At 41.3% G+C, this 26,870-nt stretch overlaps 1 protein-coding gene across 4 annotated transcripts in view; it reads right to left on the bottom strand.

The window, feature by feature from the left end:
* Herc2 (HECT and RLD domain containing E3 ubiquitin protein ligase 2) overlaps positions 1-26,870 on the bottom strand; it is a 181,677-nt gene that overhangs the window by 65,144 nt on the left and 89,663 nt on the right. For all 4 annotated transcript variants that reach the window (XM_006540639.2, NM_010418.2, XM_006540637.3 and 1 more), the window contains exons 36-52: positions 20,706-20,893; positions 19,928-20,120; positions 17,836-18,018; positions 14,033-14,214; positions 13,466-13,613; positions 13,195-13,391; positions 12,650-12,880; positions 11,504-11,642; positions 10,127-10,270; positions 9,655-9,797; positions 9,099-9,366; positions 8,873-9,009; positions 7,185-7,283; positions 2,747-2,915; positions 2,523-2,648; positions 1,634-1,742; positions 1,380-1,519 (exon numbers count right to left, since the gene is read on the bottom strand). In XM_006540639.2, coding sequence (XP_006540702.1) covers positions 1,380-1,519; positions 1,634-1,742; positions 2,523-2,648; positions 2,747-2,915; positions 7,185-7,283; positions 8,873-9,009; positions 9,099-9,366; positions 9,655-9,797; positions 10,127-10,270; positions 11,504-11,642; positions 12,650-12,880; positions 13,195-13,391; positions 13,466-13,613; positions 14,033-14,214; positions 17,836-18,018; positions 19,928-20,120; positions 20,706-20,893 — 2,796 coding nt within the window. The remainder of the gene's footprint in view (positions 1-1,379; positions 1,520-1,633; positions 1,743-2,522; positions 2,649-2,746; positions 2,916-7,184; positions 7,284-8,872; positions 9,010-9,098; positions 9,367-9,654; positions 9,798-10,126; positions 10,271-11,503; positions 11,643-12,649; positions 12,881-13,194; positions 13,392-13,465; positions 13,614-14,032; positions 14,215-17,835; positions 18,019-19,927; positions 20,121-20,705; positions 20,894-26,870) is intronic.

Below are 26,870 nucleotides of genomic sequence, written 5' to 3'. Positions count from 1 at the left end.
CCAAGATCTGGTCGCCCAGAGGAGGAGATCCTCACCTATACCAAAAGATGCTATGTAAACTTTGCCCCCTAAGTTATCCCTGATTGGTTAATAAAATTGCTGACAGCCTGGGCTAGGCAGGAAAGAGGAAGGCAAGAGCAGTGATTCCTGGGCTTGGGGTCTGAGGTAGAGACTAGAGGGATAGAAAGGAAGTTAGATAGTCACCATGGAGTAGGTGGATCGTGAGCACACAGCTCTGAGGCCTGGCCTGATGGATAGGAGCTGCCTGGCTGGAACACTACAAGTGAGATCTCGGGGATCACCACAGGCAAGTAGACAAAATAGCTTAGGGGGCTGATATCTGCCCAGCTCTAGTACTTGTAAGCCTACTCTAAATCTAAAGGTTTCTGTGTCTTTTAACTGGGAACAATATGGTCTGAAGTGGGATAGAAAACCCTATTAAATATGTAAAAATGGCAGGGGGTATAGCTCCCCAAGAACTATATTTACCACAACACAGTGTGGTAAACTAAGCCACAATCAACGAGTAAATATTTGACAGATCTGCCCACATAATTTACTTTAAGTACACAAGTTCATAGACACAGAAAGCAAGTTGACACAAGCTAGAGTCATTCAGGAAGACGGAATGCTAATTGAAAAAAAGTGCCTCCATTAGATTTGTCTATAGGCAAGTTCATGGTGCATTTTCTTAATTACTGATTGATGTGGGCAGGCCTAGCCCTTGTGGGAGCTACCCGACATCAGATGGTCCTGGGTGCCAAAACAAAGGAAACTGGGAGAAAGTAACACTCCTCTGAGGTTCTCGCCGTGGTCTCCTGGACTATGAATTTGTAAATTGCAAATAAACCCTTTCTTCCCCAAATTACTTTTGGTCCTGGTGTTATATCACAGCAACAGAAATCCTAACTAAGACACAGGGGATAGGGAAGAGAAGATGAGAAAGTTAAATGCTATTGTCTGTTTGGGTAGACACAAATGTTTTGGAAATACATAAAAGCACCAGTTGTACAGGACCATATACTATAAATTTATAATGGCAAAATCTGGGTTCTGGGTTCTGTGTAGTTCAATAAAATATATCATACAAACGAAAACTTACACTCCACCAATTTCCACTGCATCCACCAACTAAACATGCTCTTAGTTTCTGGAGGTAATTCTAACATTTCCTCATGGAAATGCAGACAAGCAAACCTTACTACTCTAAAATGAAAGAAGTAGGGGGAAGGGGGAGGAGATGGGTCCGACTGCCCCTTCTCTCTACCTGTGCTCCTTCTACAACACTCACTGTACACATCTGAACTTAAGAGCTAACTCCAGTCATTACCTAACTAGTGATATTTGATGGAAGACAAAACATAAGCATTCAGATCTACCTGGCTCATTAATCCTGCCGAAAGTATGCCTGGTGTTGTGTTTTTTTGTCTTGAAACATGTTTCACAAAAATCAAAGTCATCACAGTTTCTACATTTGAATCTGGATCCATTGATAGGAAAAGTCTGACAGCCGTCACACCTGTTTTTAAAATAGATGAGTTGATAAGAAAACAATGAGGTCACTTTTAAATAATTTTAAAAGAAAACACTTCCTCCCCAAAGAAATTCAGCAATCATAGAATCAGGAACTCACGTAACCCCTGGATGAATACTAGGCACCAACTCCATTTCTGACAGCAACCCAGTCCAGTGGGACTGCTGGGGGAAGTCCACAATGATGTCTTTCCCATTGGCACTGAAAGCTAGCACAGGACAGAAACTCCTTGAGGATCGTTTAAAGTCAGCATATACCTACAGTAAACCAGTGTGGCTCTGTATACTATGCTGTAGTTGCTCACATGTGATAAAGAGTGTTCCCTGAGAAGGGCAAGGTAAGAGACTTATGGATGAAATGGCACACAAAAACATCAGTCAGCTCCAGGAGAGAAGAGTGGCTTAACATGGTTGCACTAAGAAGTAGTTTCAGATGCTTAGTTTAGTAAACTATAGTCTCTACTTATATTCATGCTTATAATCTCCAAAATAACACTTAGCACCTTCATATATTAGGGAATAAAACCATATTAATAAATAATAATTTCTATCCTTTAAGAACAATCTTCTTTCAAAACATTGACTTTAACAGCCATAATCATTTTTAACTTATCCTTGTTTCAATCATTTAAAATTTTTAAAGCAAAATATATATATATAAGATATATATATATATATATATATATATAAGAAGTCTTTTGTTCTTGCATAATCTGAGTAGTTCTAGCAATGCCCCTAACCCCTGGGAAAGAACCAGTATTGTAGCATCAAATATTTAAAGATAAAATAATACATGTCTATTTTTCTCTTCATACCAAACCTGTTTTGTTTAACTTGACTATTTTTTAATATCTGTTATTTCTGTCCCTTATTATATTTCTCAGACATCTTCATTATATCGGCTAGTTAAAATAAATACATGATAAATGTACACATAAATGAGAGGAAATTATGCGCTTTAGGGCAGCACTTTGCTGCCTGGATATTACCTTTCACAAGCCCCACACTTTGATGAGTGACGGATCCCCACTTGTACTTTGGTGTGGTAACAGAAGCTTTGACCCGTACTTTATCACCGATCTTGATGTGAGAAGAAGAACTTGGTGGAGGATAGCCTAAGGGTTTTATTGGCAAATGGACAATGATCAGTGTTTGTTCATTTTCTGGAAACTGTGTCTACGAAATGCAATACATTAACAAGGAATGTGCTCACCTATAAGTTCAACATGAATATACCTAACCCAGTAAGTGCCGCCTTTCTGCTGCCAATCACACTGAACATTAAGGTCATGTAATCCATCTCTATCCAGTTTGATGACTTTGCCCACATCACCTTCACATACTTCTTCATATGTTCGACAGCATCTCACCATCATTCCCACCTAAAATTGAAATGCAAAGTCAAGTCAAGTACACCTAAACAAGAGATATAATAGCATTCTCTATTCTTCAGAAAAAAATGTATTTAAGACGCAGATGTATGCTTATAGTATCATGCTGGTTAATTTGTCAACATGACACACTTAGAGTCACCTAAGGAAGAAGGAACTTTAAGGAACCGCCTCCATCAGTCTGGCCTGTGGGCATGTCTGGGAGTCATTTTCTTGATTAATGATTCATGGCGCAGAGTCCAGTCAGCTGTGGGCAGTGCCATTCCTGGACAAGTGGTCTACACAAGTTAAGCAAGCCATGAGGAGCAAAACTAGTAAGTTGCATTTCTGAATGACTTCTGCTTCAGCTCCTGTCACCAGATTCTTGCCTTAAGTCGCTGCCCTGACTTCCCTACTTGACAGGCTGTGACTAGGACATGTAAGTCAAATAACCCTTTTCCTTCCAGGTTGCTTTAGGTGAGATGTTTTATCACAGTAACAGAAAGGAAATTAAGGTAAGTGGTATTTAGACTAAGGAGATGCAAACGTCTCTGGGGATACATACATACATGAGCCTGTATCATCTTTGTCCACAAGACACTGTAGCTGCCTACAGATTATAATGCTCACACAAGACACTGTAGCTGCCTACAGATTATAATGCTCACACAAGACACTGTAGCTACCTACAGATTATAATGCTCACACAAGACACTGTAGCTGCCTACAGATTATAATGCTCACACAAGACACTGTAGCTACCTACAGATTATAATGCTCACACAAGACACTGTAGCTGCCTACAGATTATAATGCTCACACAAGACACTGTAGCTGCCTACAGATTATAATGCTCACACAAGACACTGTAGCTACCTACAGATTATAATGCTCACACAAGACACTGTAGCTGCCTACAGATTATAATGCTCACACAAGACACTGTAGCTACCTACAGATTATAATGCTCACACAAGACACTGTAGCTGCCTACAGATTATAATGCTCACACAAGACACTGTAGCTACCTACAGATTATAATGCTCACACAAGACACTGTAGCTACCTACAGATTATAATGCTCACACAAGACACTGTAGCTGCCTACAGATTATAATGCTCACACAAGACACTGTAGCTGCCTACAGATTATAATGCTCACACAAGACACTGTAGCTGCCTACAGATTATAATGCTCACACAAGACACTGTAGCTGCCTACAGATTATAATGCTCACACAAGACACTGTAGCTGCCTACAGATTATAATGCTCACACAAGACACTGTAGCTGCCTACAGATTATAATGCTCACACAAGACACTGTAGCTGCCTACAGATTATAATGCTCACACAAGACACTGTAGCTACCTACAGATTATAATGCTCACACAAGACACTGTAGCTGCCTACAGATTATAATGCTCACACAAGACACTGTAGCTGCCTACAGATTATAATGCTCACACAAGACACTGTAGCTGCCTACAGATTATAATGCTCACACAAGACACTGTAGCTGCCTACAGATTATAATGCTCACACAAGACACTGTAGCTACCTACAGATTATAATGCTCACACAAGACACTGTAGCTGCCTACAGATTATAATGCTCACACAAGACACTGTAGCTACCTACAGATTATAATGCTCACACAAGACACTGTAGCTGCCTACAGATTATAATGCTCACACAAGACACTGTAGCTACCTACAGATTATAATGCTCACACAAGACACTGTAGCTGCCTACAGATTATAATGCTCACACAAGACACTGTAGCTGCCTACAGATTATAATGCTCACACAAGACACTGTAGCTGCCTACAGATTATAATGCTCACACAAGACACTGTAGCTGCCTACAGATTATAATGCTCACACAAGACACTGTAGCTGCCTACAGATTATAATGCTCACACAAGACACTGTAGCTGCCTACAGATTATAATGCTCACACAAGACACTGTAGCTACCTACAGATTATAATGCTCACACAAGACACTGTAGCTGCCTACAGATTATAATGCTCACACAAGACACTGTAGCTACCTACAGATTATAATGCTCACACAAGACACTGTAGCTACCTACAGATTATAATGCTCACACAAGACACTGTAGCTGCCTACAGATTATAATGCTCACACAAGACACTGTAGCTGCCTACAGATTATAATGCTCACACAAGACACTGTAGCTACCTACAGATTATAATGCTCACACAAGACACTGTAGCTGCCTACAGATTATAATGCTCACACAAGACACTGTAGCTACCTACAGATTATAATGCTCACACAAGACACTGTAGCTACCTACAGATTATAATGCTCACACAAGACACTGTAGCTGCCTACAGATTATAATGCTCACACAAGACACTGTAGCTGCCTACAGATTATAATGCTCACACAAGACACTGTAGCTGCCTACAGATTATAATGCTCACACAAGACACTGTAGCTGCCTACAGATTATAATGCTCACACAAGACACTGTAGCTGCCTACAGATTATAATGCTCACACAAGACACTGTAGCTGCCTACAGATTATAATGCTCACACAAGACACTGTAGCTGCCTACAGATTATAATGCTCACACAAGACACTGTAGCTACCTACAGATTATAATGCTCACACAAGACACTGTAGCTGCCTACAGATTATAATGCTCACACAAGACACTGTAGCTACCTACAGATTATAATGCTCACACAAGACACTGTAGCTACCTACAGATTATAATGCTCACACAAGACACTGTAGCTGCCTACAGATTATAATGCTCACACAAGACACTGTAGCTGCCTACAGATTATAATGCTCACACAAGACACTGTAGCTGCCTACAGATTATAATGCTCACACAAGACACTGTAGCTGCCTACAGATTATAATGCTCACACAAGACACTGTAGCTGCCTACAGATTATAATGCTCACACAAGACACTGTAGCTGCCTACAGATTATAATGCTCACACAAGACACTGTAGCTGCCTACAGATTATAATGCTCACACAAGACACTGTAGCTGCCTACAGATTATAATGCTCACACAAGACACTGTAGCTACCTACAGATTATAATGTTCACACAAGACACTGTAGCTGCCTACAGATTATAATGCTCACACAAGACACTGTAGCTACCTACAGATTATAATGCTCACACAAGACACTGTAGCTGCCTACAGATTATAATGCTCACACAAGACACTGTAGCTACCTACAGATTATAATGCTCACACAAGACACTGTAGCTGCCTACAGATTATAATGCTCACACAAGACACTGTAGCTACCTACAGATTATAATGCTCACACAAGACACTGTAGCTGCCTACAGATTATAATGCTCACACAAGACACTGTAGCTGCCTACAGATTATAATGCTCACACAAGACACTGTAGCTGCCTACAGATTATAATGCTCACACAAGACACTGTAGCTACCTACAGATTATAACGCTCACACAAGACACTGTAGCTACCTATAGATTATAACGCTCACACAAGACACTGTAGCTACCTACAGATTATAACGCTCACACAAGACACTGTAGCTACCTACAGATTATAATGCTCACACAAGAGGACCCTCTGATCATCAAAAAGAGGAGCAGTGGAAACATATCCTACAGCTGATAAAATTCATCATGGTGATCATAAGCAAACCAAAGCTTCTTGGTCACCTTTATAAGCAGCAGACCACCAATTCATTGTGAAAACTGAATAAAGCTCTTATATTACTGAAAATAATTATGGTGCTTGTCCTGTCTTTCCTACAAAAATTGTAATACAACTGGAATTGGTTTAAAAAAAAAAATCCATCAAAGAAAACCTGAGCTGATAAATCCAAAAGCATTGAGTAAGTCAGAAAATCACCATCACGCGGGCCTACAATGAGTCTAGGCTTGGTACTTACTGTAGAACAAGCAAGATGAGTACGTACCCAATAACTGATAGTCATCAATACAAAAACCTAAAAAGCCTTCTTACCAAAGTCTCAGCATGAGTCCAGTCACTCTCCAATCCTAGCTCATGCTCTATCTGCACTTTCCCAACATAGATCTTACCACCATCCCAAGAGCAAGCTACCTTGCTGGTCTCTAATAAGCAGATCTTACTAAGCCAGTCTGACTATCTTCCTCGTAGGTCAGCAGGCTCCCAGAGGACAGGCGCATCTATCAACTCAACTACTGCTTAGTATATGGGAGATAGTCAAGTAGCTGTCAGACAAAGCATGAATACGGTTCACCCTGAGCAATGCCCACCTGAACGTTCTCTCTCACATACACGGCATAATCATCATTGCTCAGGAAATCAGCACGCTTCTTGTAAGTCTGGCTCTCAGTCACAACAGCACCCGCAGCCTAAATGAGATAAACATATTCAAAAAGGGATTGAGAAATATACTTAGAGAGACTGCTGGCTTGGCATGGTGGCTCACGTCGTTAATCCTAGGAAGCAAAGACAGATGGATCTCTGTAACAGTTTGAGGCTATTCTGGTCTACATAGTTCCAGGCCAGCCATAGTAAATAGTAAGACCCTATTAAAAAAAAAGAAAGAAAGAAAGAAAAGAAAAACAAACAAACAAAAAACTCACGAAATCTATAGTATAAACAAATGCAGTAGGAAATACTGTGTTTTCTTTATAAAAATCTTTCTACCTTAATATCAATGGCACAGTATGCAAAATAAGTATTTATAAAAAAAAATTTATATACTATACCTTATCATATCATAGTGTTGTACATACATGTATGTATGTATACAACATGCATGCCTGGTGCCCAGAGAGAACTGTGATGGTTTGTATATTATTGGCCCAGGGAGTGGCACTATATGGACGTGTGGCCTTGTTGGAGTAGGTGTGTCACTGTGGGCATGGGCTTAAGACCCTCACCCTAGCTGCCTGGAAGTTAGTCTTCCACGAGCAGCCCTCAGATGAAGAACTCTCAGCTCCTCCTGCACTATGCCTGCCTGAATGCTGCCATGCTTCCACCTTGATGATAATGGACTGAACTTCTGAACCTGTAAGCCAGCCCTAATTAATGTCGTCCTTTATAAGATTTGCTTTGGTCATGGTATCTGTTCACAGCAGTAAAACCTTAACTAAGTCAAGGACAGATCAAATTATATATAGTTGTAGGCCACCATATGGGTTCAGAGAATGAAATCCAAGTTTCTACAAGAACAAGTGCTCTTAAGCACTTAGAAATCTATCTAGACTAAATGAATTTTAACAGTTCTCAATATCCAAAAATTTCCAAGCCTCTAAAATAAGAATTTTATAAAACAATTTTCTCAGGTCACAAATCAATATGTCACATAAAACATGATTTATTGCTTGCTTGGGTGGTTGTCTTTAGACTGGCTCTCACTATGTACCCCAGGCTAGTCTCCAACTCTTGATCCTATGCCTCAGTCTTCAAAGTGGTATTACAGTCATGCAACACCATGCCAGGTATTTTTTAAGACAGAGTGTAATACTTCCATGCTTCCAAGGCTAGTCAGAAACTGCTATATAATGGAGACCAGCCTTGAACTCATGATTCTCTTGCTATAGAGGGCCCAGAATGTTTATTTGTATTTTAACCAGACAATATCTAACTATATTGCTACGACCAGCTTTGAAGTCCCAGGGTCAAGCAATCTTCCTGCTTTCAGCTTCCAAGGTAACTGTGTCTACAAGAGGCATAATCTTCCAGTGTTTTCAGTATATTCTAAAAACTACCCAACATCACTAGATTGCTATACAATGGTTTATTTAAAAACTGAGAGAAATTTTAACGGAGAAAAGCTAATTATCTCAGCAGCAAAACAGGTAACTTTGCTATGTGTCTGGCAGAACTGTGGGTAAATCTCATAGAAAAGTTCACTGGTTCTTTTAAGAGATGGGAAGAAGTAGTATAGAAGAATCATCGTATAAGACAGACAGGACACGTGGAAGCTACTGACCACAGGGTAAGGGGTATCATCCACATCTTCTACCACCTCCTCGTCTGAATACTCGTCAGATAGTGTTTCTGCATCCGAGAACTCTGTAACCTGGACATCAGAGTGGTCTAGCAGCCACCCAACCAAGGCTTCCACACCTAGGAGCAAAAACACTCAGCTGGCATCAAGACCAATAGCACAATGTCAAACCCACAAGCAAGCAAGCATGGACAAGAAAAAGTTATACCAGGCAAACCAGATGCATTCCCAGAGGTGCCGGTGAGCGACTTCAGAGCAAACTCTATATTTTTCCTTGGAAATCCCATTTCCATGAGCTGCACTACAATAGGCAGAGCAGGGGCTGGGGACTGTCTGCGCTTCTTCGCCCTGGCAAGATGGATGTGCTGTACAGAGACTGGGGTTGTGGCCTCACTGGAGCTGCAGTCTTCACACCCTGGACTTGAAGGATGTGTGGATTCCACAGCCAAACACTGACAGAGAGCCAAAGCAGCAGCCTGGGCAGATAAGGAAGGTTTGTAGATGGTCTTCTATCTAATATCTATCTACTATCTACCATATAAGGAATTGTGAATGACCAACATCTTCTATGAGCTGCATTACAGGAAGCCCCAGATTCATGAGTGAGTCTCAAAATGAACTAATAAAACGTGTTAGAGACAGGAAAGCTAGGTAAGAGAATTGATAGTCAAATAACGCTGCTGACTGCTTCAGTAACTGCTAGTCAATTAGTCACTCACAACTAAGTACACTGAATTAAAACTGTCAAGATTAGACAAGTGTACCTCAAGTTCCTGTTTATCAAATATTGCCTTCACAGGAGATGGCTGAGTGGCTGAGGACAGTAACTGCTGAAGGAGGATCATGGGAGGCTGTGGCCCTTCAGGTGACATATCCCCAAGGTCAGGGGATGCAGCTGCTCCATCATCTGAATTTAAAAGCACAATTTAAACACTCTACTTTTCAACAACCAACATCTCTACTCTAGATAATGCACTGGCTTCCTGTACCATAGCTTACACAGCTAGGCATGAGAGTTCCACCTCACCCCGCAGATTCACAAATCTTTTAAGATGACAACTGCATTAACAGTTGGTGACTAGCAGTCAGGCCCCACAGCCTTGTGTGGGTGTAAGACACCCGTAATCTCCTTTTAAGACCTGATTATTCATATCTCTTGTATATTTTTTCTACTAGAGTATCTTCCTTTCTCTCAAATGTATTTAAAACATTTCTAAGAAAAAGAAAACAATATACCTGTCTGAAGAGTTCCAGTCCCCTGAACCGCGGGCTGAGATAGTATCTGCCTCAGCTTGTCTTGGTGGGAAAGCAGTGCCCGCCCTGCTTTCAGGATGTACAGCTTTAACTGCTGGCTCCGCAGCAGGTCCAAGTCTACTTGCCCTACGGAACAAAGGAACCCAGTAAGAACCTCAGATCCAGCTCAGGCTCTTCTTCACCGACCATGTCATCTCTGCAACATGAAGGCAGTGCCATGACCTTCAGGAGTGAACTGATCACCCACATCAGTGACATATTAGTGTCGTGAAGTAAACTCTTCTGATCCCTAGCTTCTTCCTTCAAAGCTCTAGCTAGCCGTCCTAACGAGCTGAGCAGGAAACGCGAACCACATAAACATACAGTGTCATCATTAAATATTTCCCAAATTTCTGAAACTCTAACCAGACACCAGTAAAACATTTTCTTATTTTCTTACAATAATCCTATGAGGGATTCTCTCAAATGCATCTAGTATAACTGGAGCCATTTCCCTAGAATGAGCTCTCTGGTCCAGTGATGTGAAGCCATGCCACACGTGTCTGACAGCAGACCAAGGAAGCCACCCGAGATGGTCTGTGCAGGGGAGGAATAGCTTTCCCCAGCAGGATATGCAGGAGGCCCAGGAGGCAGCACAGTAAGTGTAGGTTGAGAGAATGAAAACACCTAAATTTGGCCCATCTGGCAGTTGTTTGTTCACCATGATGAAAAAAATGGTGGCAGCTGCAAGAAAGTAGACTGAATTTGAGACAAACAGTTGTTTATATCCACGAGCCTGCCATTCAGAGTTGTGAACTGCAGAATTAAAGGTGTTTACCATCCTAAAAGCTGGAGCAACAATAACAAATATGGGGGAGTATGATCAAAGAGCAGACAGAATGAGGTGGGGGTTATGAGTGAAACCACAACTATTTCAATGGTATAAAAAGCAAGCAAAGAAACAATCTCAGAGATTAGCCAAGGGGCAGGAAAAGGAAAGTCATAAAGGTAGTATTCTAGACCCAAAGGGAAGAAAGCTTTAAGCAAGCTATCCACCATGCACAGAAACAAAGCCAAGAGAATCCAAAGACAAAGGGCTGACACCCATGGTGTCCTAAGCCAGAGATAGACAGAAAGTGAACGCAGTATCCTAAAAGTTTGCTTAAATTAAATTAAACACTGACAGTCAGAAGCACTGAGGTTCCAAATGTAAGGTCAAAGACAAAAACCTAAGAAGTATCTTATATTCCCTATATTATAGACTGATAAGCACTGAATCCACATGAACTCCAAGGTTTCAGCAGTCATATGAATGCACTCTGAGTAAAAGGCAAATGACGCCCGTTCTGACTACTTCACCACGGAGCACTATATACTCACCTGCAAAGGCCGGTTTTGCTGACTTCTTTGTTTTGTGCTTTTCCAATTTGCTTCCAGCAAGATTCACCAACTCAGCCCAGACAGAAAGCATAGGCTCCGTGAAAGGCAAATTGTTCACACTAAAGGCCACAGCAGGGAGCTGATGAGAGAGCACAGAAACCGTCAGAGTTGCTGGTGAGGTTAATGTATAGTCTGAGACGTATTAGAGCATGAACCCTAAATTTAAACACACAAACCCCAAGTCATGTCCATCTGAGAATAATTCTGAAAGATACCTCAGAATGATAAAGGTGTGTGTATATATATATATGTATATATATATATGTATGTATATATATATGATATAATCTATATTAATGTTTTCATAACCAGTTGTCAGTAATACATCAGGGTGACTGTTATAATCTAAGAAATTTTCTGTAAATTCGAAATTTTCTACATGTATTTATTCCTTTAATATAACCAAAACACTTATTTTATTAAAAATTGGTTAAATTGCACTTGGGTTACATCAAAATTATATAAATCTTCTCTACTGTCCCTAAGTCATAAGCTTATGCTACAGCAGCTAGTTAAGATATGGTATTCAACATAATTACAACACATTTTTCTAACTAAAGAAAAAATGTTTTTTTAGAAGTCATTTTTTAGAAATTTATTCAATAAAAATGTTTTAGAAACTCCTAAACTGCTAAAGTTACTGTAGAGAGAATAGCTTATGTATTGTATAGATGCATCACCTGTCAATTAAAAAGCCTATAGCCTATGGCTTAGGCAGGAAAGCGTGATGGTAGATTCAACTGGAAGATGTGACTAGAAAGTGATACGGTTAAGGTATTTGTAAGTGTATTTTGAGTCTGAGTCTTATTTCTGGGAGCACAAGGCTGGGAGGAAGAACTAGGGCCAAACTTCTACAAATTACCTTATAGATTGTTAATCCCTTTTTATGTCTAGGACGTTGAAAGTTCCCTGGCTGTATGCCCCCATGAGTCAGGCCTTTCTTGGGTGTATAAACTAGCACAAGAAGGAAAGAGGTAACTCTCCTGATTCTCATAGCTTCCAAGAAGGCGACATAAAGTAGAGGTTCTTCCAAGTTCTAATGTCACAAGCCAGTTTCACCCCTAATACTATGCACAAGCTATATACCGGTTTGAGCTGATTCAGTGGGCAAACTCGGCACATCCGCATGTCACAGAACTGCACGGTGATTCTGCCCTTCGGAGTGATGCGAGTCACTGTGCCCTCTCCAAACTCATCATGCATGACCTGGCCTCCCAGGCGCAGACGGCCATCAATCCCTCCAATGACAGCGAGGACTGCCATGAGGCCTCCCACTTCAAGGTTCTCAGAGTCTGGGAAGTAATCTTCTAGCTGGGCCTAGTGCAGGAGGGAAGGAAAGAGCAAGTAAGGACGAGGCGCACAGGCCTCCAAACTGCCTGCCTGGCCTTACGAGTCACTTTATCTCACTTACTAGTTATAAATTTATTTTAGGACAGAGTATTTCATTCCACTGTCCCAGGCTTGAAGGCTCAAGCAAACCTTTTTACATGACTGCCTTCTGGATTATAAACTTCTTCAATAATGATTTCCATTAAAATGCCCTTAAATGGTGAAACAAAAACACTTTGTGTTTTAAAAGATAATTTAAAAGCTAAAGTCCCACCGTGCTTATGTGAAAACATGAAACACACCCTTTCTGATGTCTTTCCGGCATAGCTTTGTGTGACAGAGCAAAGCTGGGAGTTAATGTATTTGTTGATGAGGCCATTCCACTGGGTCAGGGAGTGCAGAGTGCGGAGCAGCCCCACCACTTCTTCAGCCAGCGTGCTGCTGTGGGTGGCAGTCAAGGAAGCCTGGGGCCGGGCCCTCCGCTTTCTCAACGTGGATTCTGAAGCAGAGAGAAAAGCTGTGACGCACACTGCTCACTGAACAGAAGAAATGAGTAAAGGCACAGCCACTCACCTCTAAGTAACGGAACATCAGAAGAACAAGTAGTAAGCAAACTGCCCAAGAAGCCAAACAGCTTTTCCACAAGACACTTCATGTCCCGTGCCCTTTCTGTCTTGTCCCATGATGGAAGAACTGCTTGTAGCAAATGAACAGCTAAGATCTGATCAGAGACAACACAAAATGACAATTTTAAAAGACATTACACATTCTTACCTTCTTTCTACTTCCTTTAATAAATTAATGATGTACAACTTGATTCATTATTAATCAAGTTGGTTAATAGGCAGGATTAGCAGGAAATTTCAAATAAATGTAATTTGTTTAAGTGAAAATTGTTCTTTAAACTTAATTCTTGGCAACCACACTACTATTCCAATGGGGCAGAGAGCAAATAAGGCAATAAACTCACTAGCAACTTACAGGACTGCAGTAACCAAGAACCTCAGCAACCTAAGAAGCCAGAACAACTACTCAGTGCTACTCTCCATTCAGCATCAGTAAAGACGCCTGGTTACGAGGTCAGGGGCTTCCGTACTGCCCGGTCTCGCGATGAGCTGGGCTTTGCCAGCAGCACATTACCTGCCTCTGCAGGGAGGCAGCAGTGAACGGTGCGTGGCCTTCCACAACCTTCATGAGCAGTGTGATCCACCTTGGGGAGCTGAGAGCACCACAGGCCTGTGGGGTGAGGGCAATGCTGCGGACGAAGCCCAGTGTACACCAGCTCCGGTGCTGCTCCCGGGCCACCAGTCTGTCTGGAGGAGCTGCCAGAAGAGACAAGACAAGCTCAGGCCAAGTCGAGAAATAAAGCATTAGCACAACCCTCACATCTTACATAACCTGCTAATTCATTTTGGGCAATTGGCTAATTTCCAAGAGGACTATGTGAGAGCAGTAGAGGAAGGTTTTTAACTTAGCTCAACAAACAGTTCACAGCATTTATTTTTAACCTTTGAACTGAATGGAAATCAATTTAGTTAATCTATTTATACAGTTTCAAGGAAATAAAATCTATAATTCTAACATCAGTAATTAAGAATATGCTTCATGTGCCTCAAATGTCCCTATGATCTCATTTTGATCTGTGTGCTAAGATGTCTACTCCACGCTCACGAGCTCTGCACTGGAGGACTGAGAATGGACTTTACTCCGTTCTTTCTTAGGTAGCCAGAGCACATGATCCCTACTTTCACTTCTCTGATGCTGGGATGAGAGAGACATGCTATATTTCCAGTGAGAATGAAGTTTTCTGTTCCTTCTCGCTTCCCAGGACATGTCTATTCCGTCTCAAGCTAGGACATGTAGCCTGATATCTGAGTTCCAACAGGACTCTGCTGGGACCTTCCCAGATCCTACTGCAGCAATAGCAGCACCTTCCTCTGCCCCGTGCTGCCTTCCAACCCTCCAAGCTCACATAAGACATAGGCTCACACACTAACATTCACTCTCATACATTCACATATACTAAAGACTAAATCATAAACTACTCAAACATTCAAACATTCTCTGCCATGGTCACTCACATATACCCACACACTCTCTCCTATACTACCACTGTGATCACTAGTAGAATCAGAATGATATAATCTCCATTCATTACACATATACATATAGAACCTAAGATGCAAGCCCATACTTTTCATGTATATGCATCCCTCTCCCTCATACACATAAAATAAGACATGTTTAAACAACTACTTAGACAAACTCTAACATTCATACATGTCCACTTGCACTCACATCCACCTATGCACAGACATGTGCTCACTTTCTCCCGCATCACCAACCAAGCCTCCTCGCTGTGACACTCAAAATTCTGACCTTAACGCTCCTGTATACTTTTAAAATAGTGCAACCACAGAAATCACTGTCTGACACCAACACAATGCATGTGCTCACTTACATATATATGCACATGCAATCCCTGCTTCCATGCTATCATCTATTATCACTACAGAAAGGGAACGGTATCAGCTCAAGACCTCAACCAAGTGCTTAACACAAAGGAGATTTATTTGCTCCAGAAGGACAAAAGGCAGGGAATAAAAAACAAAGAGAGGAGATAGAGGATAGGGGAGAAGGGGAAGGGAACAAGAAAGAAGAGAGAAGAGGTAGAGTGCCTCTTGATAGAGAAGACAGATGTGGCCCATAGGCAAATGGTAGTTTATAAAGGTAAATGGGGAAACCCTGCATTAGGATGAGATGCCTAAATTTTAATTGGACAAAATAATTAGGTGAGCCAAAAGGGACTTTTGATTGCAGGACTTCAACACTTTGGTAGCTGGACCTTGGTTGTTAGCCTTGGGAGAAGGAAGTGCCAAATGCAGGAATGGACCTTGGCGGCTAGCTTTAGGTATGTAATCTAACAGTTTTAGGAAGGAAGAAGGAATGAGGAGCAGGGCAAGGCCTGCCACAGCCATGCCTATCATATTCAATCTGGCTGGAGCCCCTTCACTGACCAGGTCTACTTAATTTTATCCCCTTCACCCACATACACATTTCCGTACTTTCACTGCCACTGGCAAACTCAGATTTACATGCCTATATATCCTCAATTCCTCCTGTACACTCAAGCATATTTCATATATACATTTCTAATTACACTCACACTTGCACCCACATAACTGGAACATACATACATACAAGCTCATTCATACCACAGCTGATGCGACAACTTGCCCACATCAGTATGCCGTAACAGACATTCACTCACTCACGATCACACTGAAACACTCAAACATATATACCTTCACACTCTCAACGCAGAATCATTCATTCAGTGTGATGGCTGTTCTTGGTTGTCAATCTGACTACATGGAATTATCTAAAACCCAAGATGCTAGGTATACCTGTGAGGAATTTTTCTTGATTGGATCATCTGAGGTAAAGACCCATCTTAAATTTGAACTACACCTTCTGGTAGCAGCCTATATAAATTAGAACAGAGGTTCCTAACCTTCTTAATACTACAACCCTTTAATACAAGTCCTCATGTTCATTGCTACTTCCTAAGTGTAATTTTGCTACTGTTATGAATTATAATGCAAATAACTGATAAGTAACACTTATGAAAGGGTCATTTGACCCTCAAGGGGGATCACAACCCACTAATTAAGAACCTCTGACATATGTAAAGGAAGTGTTTGCTCTTTGCTTGCTTGCCCTCACTATCACTGGCAAGTTAGCTCCCTCACTGATACTAGAATCTTTGTGATTCTTATATAAGCTGAAGATCAGCAGAGACATTCAGCCTTGTGGACCAAATAACTACTGTACTCTTGGACTTTCTGTTGGGAGACAGCCATTGTTATAATAGTCAGACCAAATCCTGTAAGCCACTCTAACAAATCCTGTTTTTATTCTGATAGATTAATTCTATCAGTTCTGTTTCTCTAAAAAACTCTGACTAGAACACTCAGCAATGACAAACATATCCTATCTCATATCAACATACTGAAATTTAAATGCACAGAGCTAAAATACAGTTATTCAATCATAAGTGTATTCAAACACATCGATGTGCATTCACATTCGCAAACATGCTAACAGTTACGTATGTTCACAAGTTCTCTAACAGTCATAGAAATATATGCACAAAGGAATATCCACCCAACTTCCTCAAGTAATATTTGCGATTGACAATAAGAACACCAGCATTAGATCCTAGCTGGAAATAAAGTCTACTTGGATTAATACTAAAGCTGAGATGAGATGCTGGGCTGGGTGAGCTCAGCAAATGAACGATGCCCAGAAGAGAAAAGGTCATAAGTCACGCAGACTACAAGCAGAGAGATGCAGAGACTACAGTGAGGTCCCAGCCCCAGGCTGACAACAGAAGGAAAGGGGACCTTCCTGTAGAGCTCAGTGAGGAGCACACGGCTCTGTGGACCACCTGCCTTGAAGATTCCTAATGTCCAGAACTCTAAAGGAACAACATTACAAGTTGACTGTCCCCATACACCTCTCCCAACCCCCATTTCCATTCACATGTTAAAGTGCTTAGTATCTCAAAATGTGGTTTTGTGTGGAAATGGAGTCACTGAAGATATAAATGAGGTCAGATGAGGGTAACTGGCATTCTTACAAGAAGATACAGACGAGGTTGATGTGACGAAAATTGCCAAGCAAACCACCAATGCTAGAGAAGCCTAGAACAGATTCTCCCTGGTAGCCTGAGAAGGAACTAGCCCTGCCAGGACTTCCTGTTGTTTACCATACCTTGTTTCTAACGCCTTCGTACCGCGGTCCCAGAAACCTTTTTACATTAGTCCTTACACCCGTGCTGATTCACATTCTAACATCCAGCCCACCAACACAGAAACATGAGAGATTTACACAATATATCCATGCTGAGGCTCTGTGTCCCATAATTATTCATTTCATACCTGGCTTATCTGTTGTTCCACTTTCTACTAACATTCGAAGTAGTCCACACAAAGTCTTGGTGGCCTCGCTCTGCATGATGTCAGCATGGACTCCAACAGAGAGACACAGGGTTTGCAGTAAGTTAATAACGCTGGTCAGCATCATCGCTGTGGGGTGAATATTCCTCTCACCTTGCTCTGCTTCTGAAAAGGAGGATGGCAATAAGAAATGACAATCCCAAATAAAATGTCTATGGATATCATTTAAGGTCTTTAATATCACATTCTTTTTTCTTTTAAAAAATTAGAACATATTTTAGAGTAGTTCTAGGTTCACAGTAAAATTTAGAGGGTACACAGATCTAACAAACTGGTTTTTTAAAACTTAGAATAGGTGACTACCTGAACTCAGTACTTATAAGACTGATAGATGACGTAGTTGTGTTTTAATATTAGAAAGGGAAACATCTTCACAAGAAACGGTGAAACTTAGAACTTATTCTCATTTTCACTTTCTTTTTTTTCCTAAGAGACAGTCTCATGGTTGCCCAGTCTAGCTCAAACTCCTGGGTCCAAGACAGCCTACTGTCTCAGCCTCTCACCACTGCACCTAGCTACCCCAATCATTTCTGTCCCTACCTTCCTTAAAAAAATTATATTGGGGGGTGAAGAATATGCAGGTACTCATAGTGTACAGAGACCAGAGGAAAACCTCAAGTGTCTTCTTTCTTCAGGTAACATCCATTTTGATTTTATGAAACAGGGAGGACTTTCAAGAATCTTGGGAATTGCTGCTTAGGCTAGCATTGTCTGGACAGTGAGTCTGAGACCAACCAGAGTTCAGATGACAAGCACGTGTATAACTGCACCAGCTTTTATCTAGGGAGCTAATTTAGGTCCTAGTGCTCGACAATAATAAGGACTTTTATGAACTGAGCCATCTATTCCACCCTTTTAAAAAAAAATGAGACTTTAGAGTAACATTCTGTTGAAGCAACCTTATTATATAACTCAGAAGTAAAGAAAAGATTGCAAGGTTTCCCTTCTTTAGAAAGACAACTTATGCTGGGCAGTGGTGGCGCACGCCTTTAATCCCAGCACTTGGGAGCCAGAAAATGTCCAGGAGCTACAATCTGAGTGAAGGCAACTGATAGACCACTTGCATAGGCAGCCAGTCTATCTGTGGGAAAAGCAGGCCACAACTGTCACATATCCATCTCTTCCCTGGCTCTAATTCTACAATGAGGAATAACCCAGATATAGCTGAAAAGGGGGCTACACACATTTGGTGCAGAGGCACACTCTATAGCTCGGATCCACTTCCAAATTCTCTGTGTTTCTAGATAGGTTGAAGTATTCTAAATCAAAGAATATGAAGGTGCTTAAAGGAAGCAGGTGGGGCCATACATTGCAACTTGACGCTGATGGACAAAAAAGCAAACGGTCCAAAACAATACAACATAACATTGAATCCACCATGCCACATACTATCAGGCTTTGGGCAACCACACAAACCAATCGAAAGTAAGGCTAAGGCCAGTAACCTGGCTTCGTAGGTATAGCTACTTGCTACCACCTAAATTTGTTCCCCCGAATCTACATGGTGAAAAGAGAGAAGTGACTCCCACAGTTGTCTTCTAATCTCCACAGGTGTGCTGTGGAATCTCTGTATTTCAACGTTCAATCAATCAATCAATAGGTTTTGGTTTTTTAAGGATTATCAGGTAGAGATCCCGGCCACCAAGCCTGACAAAACCTAAGTTAAATCCCCTGAGACATGGTTGATGAAAGGAGAACTGACTCCCATAAGCTGTCCCGTTAAGTTATAGACATGTAGATAGATGAGCATGAGTGTGAGTGTGCATGTTGCACGGCCTCTCTTCCATCCTACTCTGACAGGGGCATCAGGAAATAAAGGTTAAGATACAACAGTTTGTCTGGGTACTAGATGTAGAGCCCCAGCTATACCAGAATCTTTGATGGAAGTGCAGCCAGAGTAGTCTTCAGATGAATCCTGACCACTGACTAACTTTCCAGGGGGAAATGATGGTGCTCTAACACATGAGCAATTTGCCCTGCTCTCTTGAACTCCAAGACTTTGTGAGTCACCCACCGGAGTCATCCTCTGTGTCTGAATCCTCTGCAGAGGGCTGTGATGACACAGGCAGCTCCACCAGCTTGAGGTCATATTTTCCTTCTTTTCCCATCCTGTATGAGTTAGTGCTGCCTGTGTCCCACTGGACCCTGATCCAGCCATCCTCGCCCAGCTCACCAATTACCCGGCCTAGACCTGGGGGAGGCCCATCCTGAAAGAGTAAAAATACAGACCAGGTAAGAGAGTGTGTGTCCTATTCTGGACACACCATAGTTCCTGTTTAAATTCTGTACACAGATTTTTCCATCAGCTTCCTCCTGACTCAAACATATCTGAAAAAAATGTACAGATCATATTACCTTTAAATGCCATGAAATCACATGTTCATGTTCCTTTATCAAAGAACAGAGACATGGAATGAACTCTCTCAACTAGGGTACTCTGAACAAATGTATTAATGAGTGTTCGAGCAATGCAAGTGATCTCCCCAGTGACCTGACTACTTTAGACTGTGAACGTAGGCCCCACAGCAATACACTATCAACCATTCCAAAGGAAAAAAAAAGCTGTTGATAGCATGCTATTACTTGGACTCAGACAATTCATGCTTAGCAGTGCAGCCGAGGAAATCCCCAGACATCAAGGGAAGGACAAAGTCTTTTGCCTGTATTTTATTGTTCAGAAATCAGCAGCTAAGTCACCTATCAATCTTACAAGACCTGAATTAGGCAGCCACCTACTCTATCTTCCACTGATATGTAAGATGTGCTAAGATGTTAGTGAAATCTCTGAATACCTGGTCACCCCACTTCCAATCCACCCCTCTCATGACCCTGGTTCCAATCTTCATCATAGCAGCCAGTTCTGGCCCTGAAACAGGGAGCTGAACAGGAGCCGTTTCCTTCCTTGTTTCTTCCAACACTGTAGCAGAGGCTCCCCGGGCAGACGCATTCATGTCGTCCTCAACACTGTCACAAGTAGGACCTGTCAGAACATCAAACAACAGCTAAGACGATTTTTATTATTTTTTTAAAATTATGTCACTACTTATGTGTAAACTCTATGTCTAAATGTGGGCTTGTACATGGGGGCACGGTGGTAACATGAGCCTGAAAGACGGCCTCTGATGTCCTAGAGCTGGAATTATAGGCAGTTGTAAGCCACCAAATGTGGGTGCTGAAAACTAAGTGAACTCAGATCTTCACAACAGTGGTTAAGTGTTCTTTTTATCTGCAGAGCCATCTTTCCGACCTCCAATGTCCTGTTTTTAATAGATACATCAGCAGATGTGGCAGCACTCAAGAGAACTGCAAGTTCAAAGTAGATTGGTCTACACAGAAGGATCCTGTCTCAAACACAAATACACACACACACACACAGAGAGAGAGAGAGAGAGAAAGAGACAGAGACAGAGACAGAGACAGAGACAGAGCGAGGAAGGGAAGGGAGGAAGGACAGACACAAAGATCAGGAAGAACTGGTTAGCACTAAATTTAAAGAACTCATACTAGAGCCTCATGCAGGCCAGGCCTATAGCTAACCATCTGCAAAGGTCTTTCCTCCCCCTGTGCCTCCATTCCTTGGGGATTCTAGATTCTAGTTGGACCAGCAGAATCTAGAGGGACTCTAGATTCTCCCTCACCTCACCCCTTTGTGTCAGCCTCCAATATGCAGAGGCACTCTCTACCTAAGAACCCACTGGCCACCACAGCCTAGGAATCTGGAAGGTAATCCTAACTCTCCTTCAGTTCCTCCATGACAAGATCCCCAGTCTCATCCCCAGCCTTGTAGCAGATCATGTGACGGGCCTGGCCTCCCTTTCTAACTGTACTCTCTGGGACTTTGTTAAACCTCAGGACACACCCAGCTTTCCTCCTCCCTGTGGGTCCACTAGGCCTTCCCCTTCTAACTCATCCCCATTCCTTCCTATCTGTCCCAAATACCCAAGAACAGGTTCTACCTCGGAGCCCAGTGGCCAAACCCTGCAGGAACGCAAGAAAACTCAAACAGATGTTAAACTGCAGAATAAAAAAAAAAAAAAAACCCTCAGAGATAAGCTTCATTAACAGAGTAAAAGATATAGAAGAGAGAATCTCAGGCAGTACAGACAAGATAGAAGAAATGGCTACCTCAGCCCCACCCCACCCCCAAAAGTTAAATCTAAAAAAAAAAATCCTGACACACATATCTAAGAAATTTGAGACATTGTGGAATGACCAAATCTATGACTAAAAGGAATAGAAGAAAGAGAAGAAACGCAGATCAAAAGTTTAGAAAACATTTGCAACCAAAGCACAGAAGAAATTTCCCCTAACCTAAAAAAGGAGGCTCCTATTAAGGTACAAGAAGCAAACACAACACCAAATAGAATGAACCATAAAAGAAATTCCCCAGGACACACAATAACCAAACCATACGTGTACAAAAATATAAATTGAAAGGTACAAGAGAAAAAATAAAAACAAAAATATAAAAGCAGACCCAACAGAATAGAATAACACCTGAATGTTAAGAGTTCTCCATGGAGACTCTAAAAACTACAAGGGCCTAGATGGATGATCTACAAACTCTATGAAAAACTACAGATGCCAGCCCAAACTACTACACCCTGCAAAACTTTCAGTCACAATAGACTAAGAAAAAACTTCATGATAAAACTAAAATTTAAGCAGGCACTAGAAGCAAAACTTCAGTCTGAGAGGTTAATCACGTCCAAGCAAACAGAAGAGGTAAATGATTTCAGACACACAAATCAAGAGGAAAAGCCCCCACAGCACAGGAATCAAACTGCTCACTGATTACTCTCACATCAGTGGTCTCAATTCTCCAATAAAAACCATAGATCAGCAAGTCAAATAAAAAAACAAGACCCATCCTACTGCTGCTTTCAAGAAATACACCTTAATATCAAGGACTGGCATTATTTCAGGGAACAAGAATATAAAAAGATAGTCTAAACAAATCGACCCAGGAAACAAGCCAGTATAAGTATTTACTATCCAATAAAATAAACATCAAGCCAAAACTAGTAAGAAGAGATAGAGAAGAACACTACATAATTGTCAAAGGAAAAATCTACCAAGAGAATAATTCAATTCGAAACATTTATGTGCCAAATACAAGGGTACCCAAGTTCATAAAAGAAACAGCCAAAATACACATTGATCCTCACACAATGATAATGGGTAACTTCAAAACTAGACTCTGGCAAACAGGCAGATCATCCAAACAAAAACTAAAAGAAAAAATGCTGTCATAAATAAAAGGGCCTAGCAGATACTTACAGAACATATTACCCAAACACAGAAGAATATACATTCTTCTCTGCACCTCATGTGACTTTCTCAAAAACTGTTTATATACTTGGACTCAAAGCAAGTGCCAACAGTTTTAAGGTTTAAAATAACAGCCTGCATCCTATCTGGCCACCAAGGATTAAAACTGGATATCAACAACAACAACAAAAATGTACAAATTTCAAAGAAACTGAACAACTCACTATTGAATAAAAATGAATCAAGATAGAAATGAAGAAAGAAATTTAAAAAGTCTTAGAATTGAATGATAAATGAAACACAACATACCCAAATATATGAGACACATGTGAAGGCAGCTCTAAGGGACAAAGTTATACACTACGTGACTACATAAAATAAATGTTAAAAAAATATTTTTTAAGTAATAACTTAATGGCATACTTTAAAGCTCTTGAACAAAATGAAAAAATAACACGGAAAAGTAGATGGCAAGAAATAATAAACTCAGGGCTGAAACCAAAAAAATATGAACAGACAAACACCACTACCACCAACAACAATGAAAACAATACAAATAACCAATGAAATGAATTAGTTCTTGGCAAGAATCAGTAAGCTTAATAATCTTTTAGCCAAATTAATTTAAAGATGGAAAGAGAAGCAAATAAATAAAATCAGAGGTGAAAAGGAACCAAAAAAGGGGGGGAGGAAAAAAAGAAAAGAGAAGAGAAAACCAGGTGGTGGTGGCACGTGCCTTTAATCCCAGCACAGGGGGATCTAGGGCAGCCTGGTCTACCAAGTGAGCCCTCAGGGAAATATAAATCAAAACTACTTTGGACTCTATGTTATACCTGTCAGAAAGGCTAAGATCAAAACCACAAGTGACAGCTCATGCTGGTGAGCATGTGGAGCAAGGGGAACTCTCCTCCATTGCTGGTGGGAGAGCAAACTTGATTCAGCCACTTCGGAAATCAATATGGCAGTTTCTCAGAAAATTGCCAATAGTCCTATTTCAAGACCTGGCTATACCACTCCTGGGATCATCATACCACAGAGACACTTGCTCAACTATGGTTATTTGTAATAGCCAGAGACTGGAAACAACCTAGATGTCCCTCAACTGAAGAATGGATAAAGAAAATACAGTACCTTTACACAATGGAGTATTACTCAGCTGTTAAAAACAATGTTACCATGAAATTTGCAGGCAAATGGATGGAACTAGAAAGATCATTGTGAGTGAGGTAACCCAGACCCAGAAAGAAAAGCATGGCATATACTTACGTCTAAGTGGATATTAACCATAAAGTAAAGGATAACCATGCTAAGTAACAAGGAGGGCCCAAGAGGGGTGGGGGGACCACACATGAATCTCACTGAGACAGGGAAACAGAATGGACAACTCAGGTGGGTGGGAGAAGAGATTGGACAGGGGTATGGGATGGAGATGGGAACAAGAGGGATCAGGTGTGGAGAGGATGAAGGGAGAGAATACTGGCAAAGATAACGGGGATGGGGAGAGGAGGAATCTCTGGAATGAGCTAGAAACCTAGCACAGTAGAAACTCACAGGAATCAATGAGGGTGACTCTACCTGAGACTCCTAGAAATGGGGAATATGGAGCCTAAACTGGCCATTTCCTATAACCAGGGAAGACTCCAATGGAGGGATTGGGACACCAACCCAGCTACAAAACCATCAACCTACAACCTGTCCTGCCTCCAAGATGTGCTGGGGTGGTACAGAAACTATGGATGTGAATAATCAATGATTGATCTAGCTTGAGACACATTCCATAGAAGGAGTACACCTCTGACACTACCCAGAGGGCCAGGAGCCAGAGGCTGTATAGCCCAGAGACTCATGATATAACCAAACACATATGAAGTTTAAAAAGCCAATGAATGATATTCTGCTATATTCATAGACTGTCATCTGACCCAATTGTCATTCAAGAGGCTTCACCCAGAAACTGATGGAAACAGATGCAGAGACCCACAGCCAATCATCAGGTAGAACTTGAAGAGTCCTGCAGAAGATGTGGGGGAAGGACTGTAGGGTCCAGAGGGGTCAAGGACACCACAAGAAAACCTACAGAATCAATAAACCTGAGCCCACAGTGGCTCAGAGAGACTGAACAGCCAACCAGGAAGCCTACATGGGACTGACCCAGTCCCACCTCACACATATGTTACAGCTGTGCAGCTTAATCTTCTTATGGGGCTCCTAACAATGGGAGAAGCAGCTATCTCTAACTCCACTGCCTGCCTCTGGGGTCCTTCTCCCTACTGGGTAGACTAAATATGAGAGGAGATGCCTACTCTACTGCAACTGCCATAGCTGGTTAATATCCATTAAGGCCAGTCCTTTTCTGAAGAAAAATGAGGAGAGGATGGAGGAGAGGGGAGGGCTGAAATGAGAAGAGGAGGGAGGGGAAACTGCACTCAAGATGTAAAATAAGTAAAGTTTGTAAAAATGTACAAAAGACCTACGTATAGGAGCTGAAACAATAAAGCCTACAGAAGCAGTAATAGGTAACTTTCACCACCTTAGTCTTGGCACTGGCTTCGTGACAATGACAGAAGCACAGACAGCCAAAGGAGAGGAAACTAGACAGACCATCAAAAGTTACAACTTTTGTGCATCAAAGAAAAATACAATTCACAAGACAGGAAAGTTATCCTCAAATCACAGAACATCTGTTAAAGGTCTACAGATGTGCAAGGGTCTATCACCCAACATATTTTGTGAAGAGCTTAAGAATTGGTAACTCTTCTTTTAAATGTTTGCTTCATTATGTAATTCTTTTAACTAGTACTCCTATATACCAGTAACAAAAAAACAAAGATTGCAACTCATTTTTTAAAAAAAAAGTGGGCAAAGGACATTTCTGCAAAGATGTAAACAGACCCTAAAGTCATTTGTCATTAAGTTGGAAGGCAAACCAAAAATACTGGAGAACACTTCATATTCATTGAGATGGCCTTAATCCCCAAACCACAGTAATAAAACTGTCAAAGGTCCAGAGATGCTGAGAGTTGCATGTGGGAAGCCAGTGTGCAACTCAGTGGCAGAGTCTGCTGCACTAATCATTCAAAATGGAGCACCCATATTCCTGGGCAGGAGTGAAGCAGAAGTAAGACATTAATGTTTATCTATAGTAGGCCTACTGCCTACACTCTAGAGGCAGAGGCAAGGATTCTCTGTGAGCATAGACTTTCAGGCCAAGCAGAGCTACATAGAGTATCTTTAAGAAAACAAAAACAACTCGGGAGGCAGAGGCAGGCGGATTTCTGAGTTCGAGGCCAGCCTGGTCTACAAAGTGAGCTCCAGGACAGCCAGAGCTATAAAGAGAAACCCTGTCTCGAAAAACCAAAAACCAAAAACCAAAAACCAAAAACCAAAAACAACCAAAAACCAAAAACAACCAAAAACCAAAAACCAAAAAAAAAAAAAAAAAACAGTGTATGAAAGAAGCCAGTTAGCAGAAAAACTAGAAATCTCTCCCTACTAAGGCTATCTGTAGCAGATCATGCGCACAAACATTGCACACAATAAGACTATCTAATCGGTGCAATACACGTACCATTCATAGTCTTATACTCCTCAAATACTACTGCTCACTAGTGCTCACTATAGCTCAGAAATACATTCTTCCTTAATAAACTGTTTGGTTTCTCTCATCTGTAGGTTTCTACTCTGAT

This window comes from Mus musculus, chromosome 7, assembly GCF_000001635.26.
Source record: "Mus musculus strain C57BL/6J chromosome 7, GRCm38.p6 C57BL/6J".
NCBI classification, from domain to species: domain Eukaryota; kingdom Metazoa; phylum Chordata; class Mammalia; order Rodentia; family Muridae; genus Mus; species Mus musculus.
Note: the sequence above shows the minus strand (reverse complement) of the source record. Positions and strands in the feature narration are given on the sequence as shown.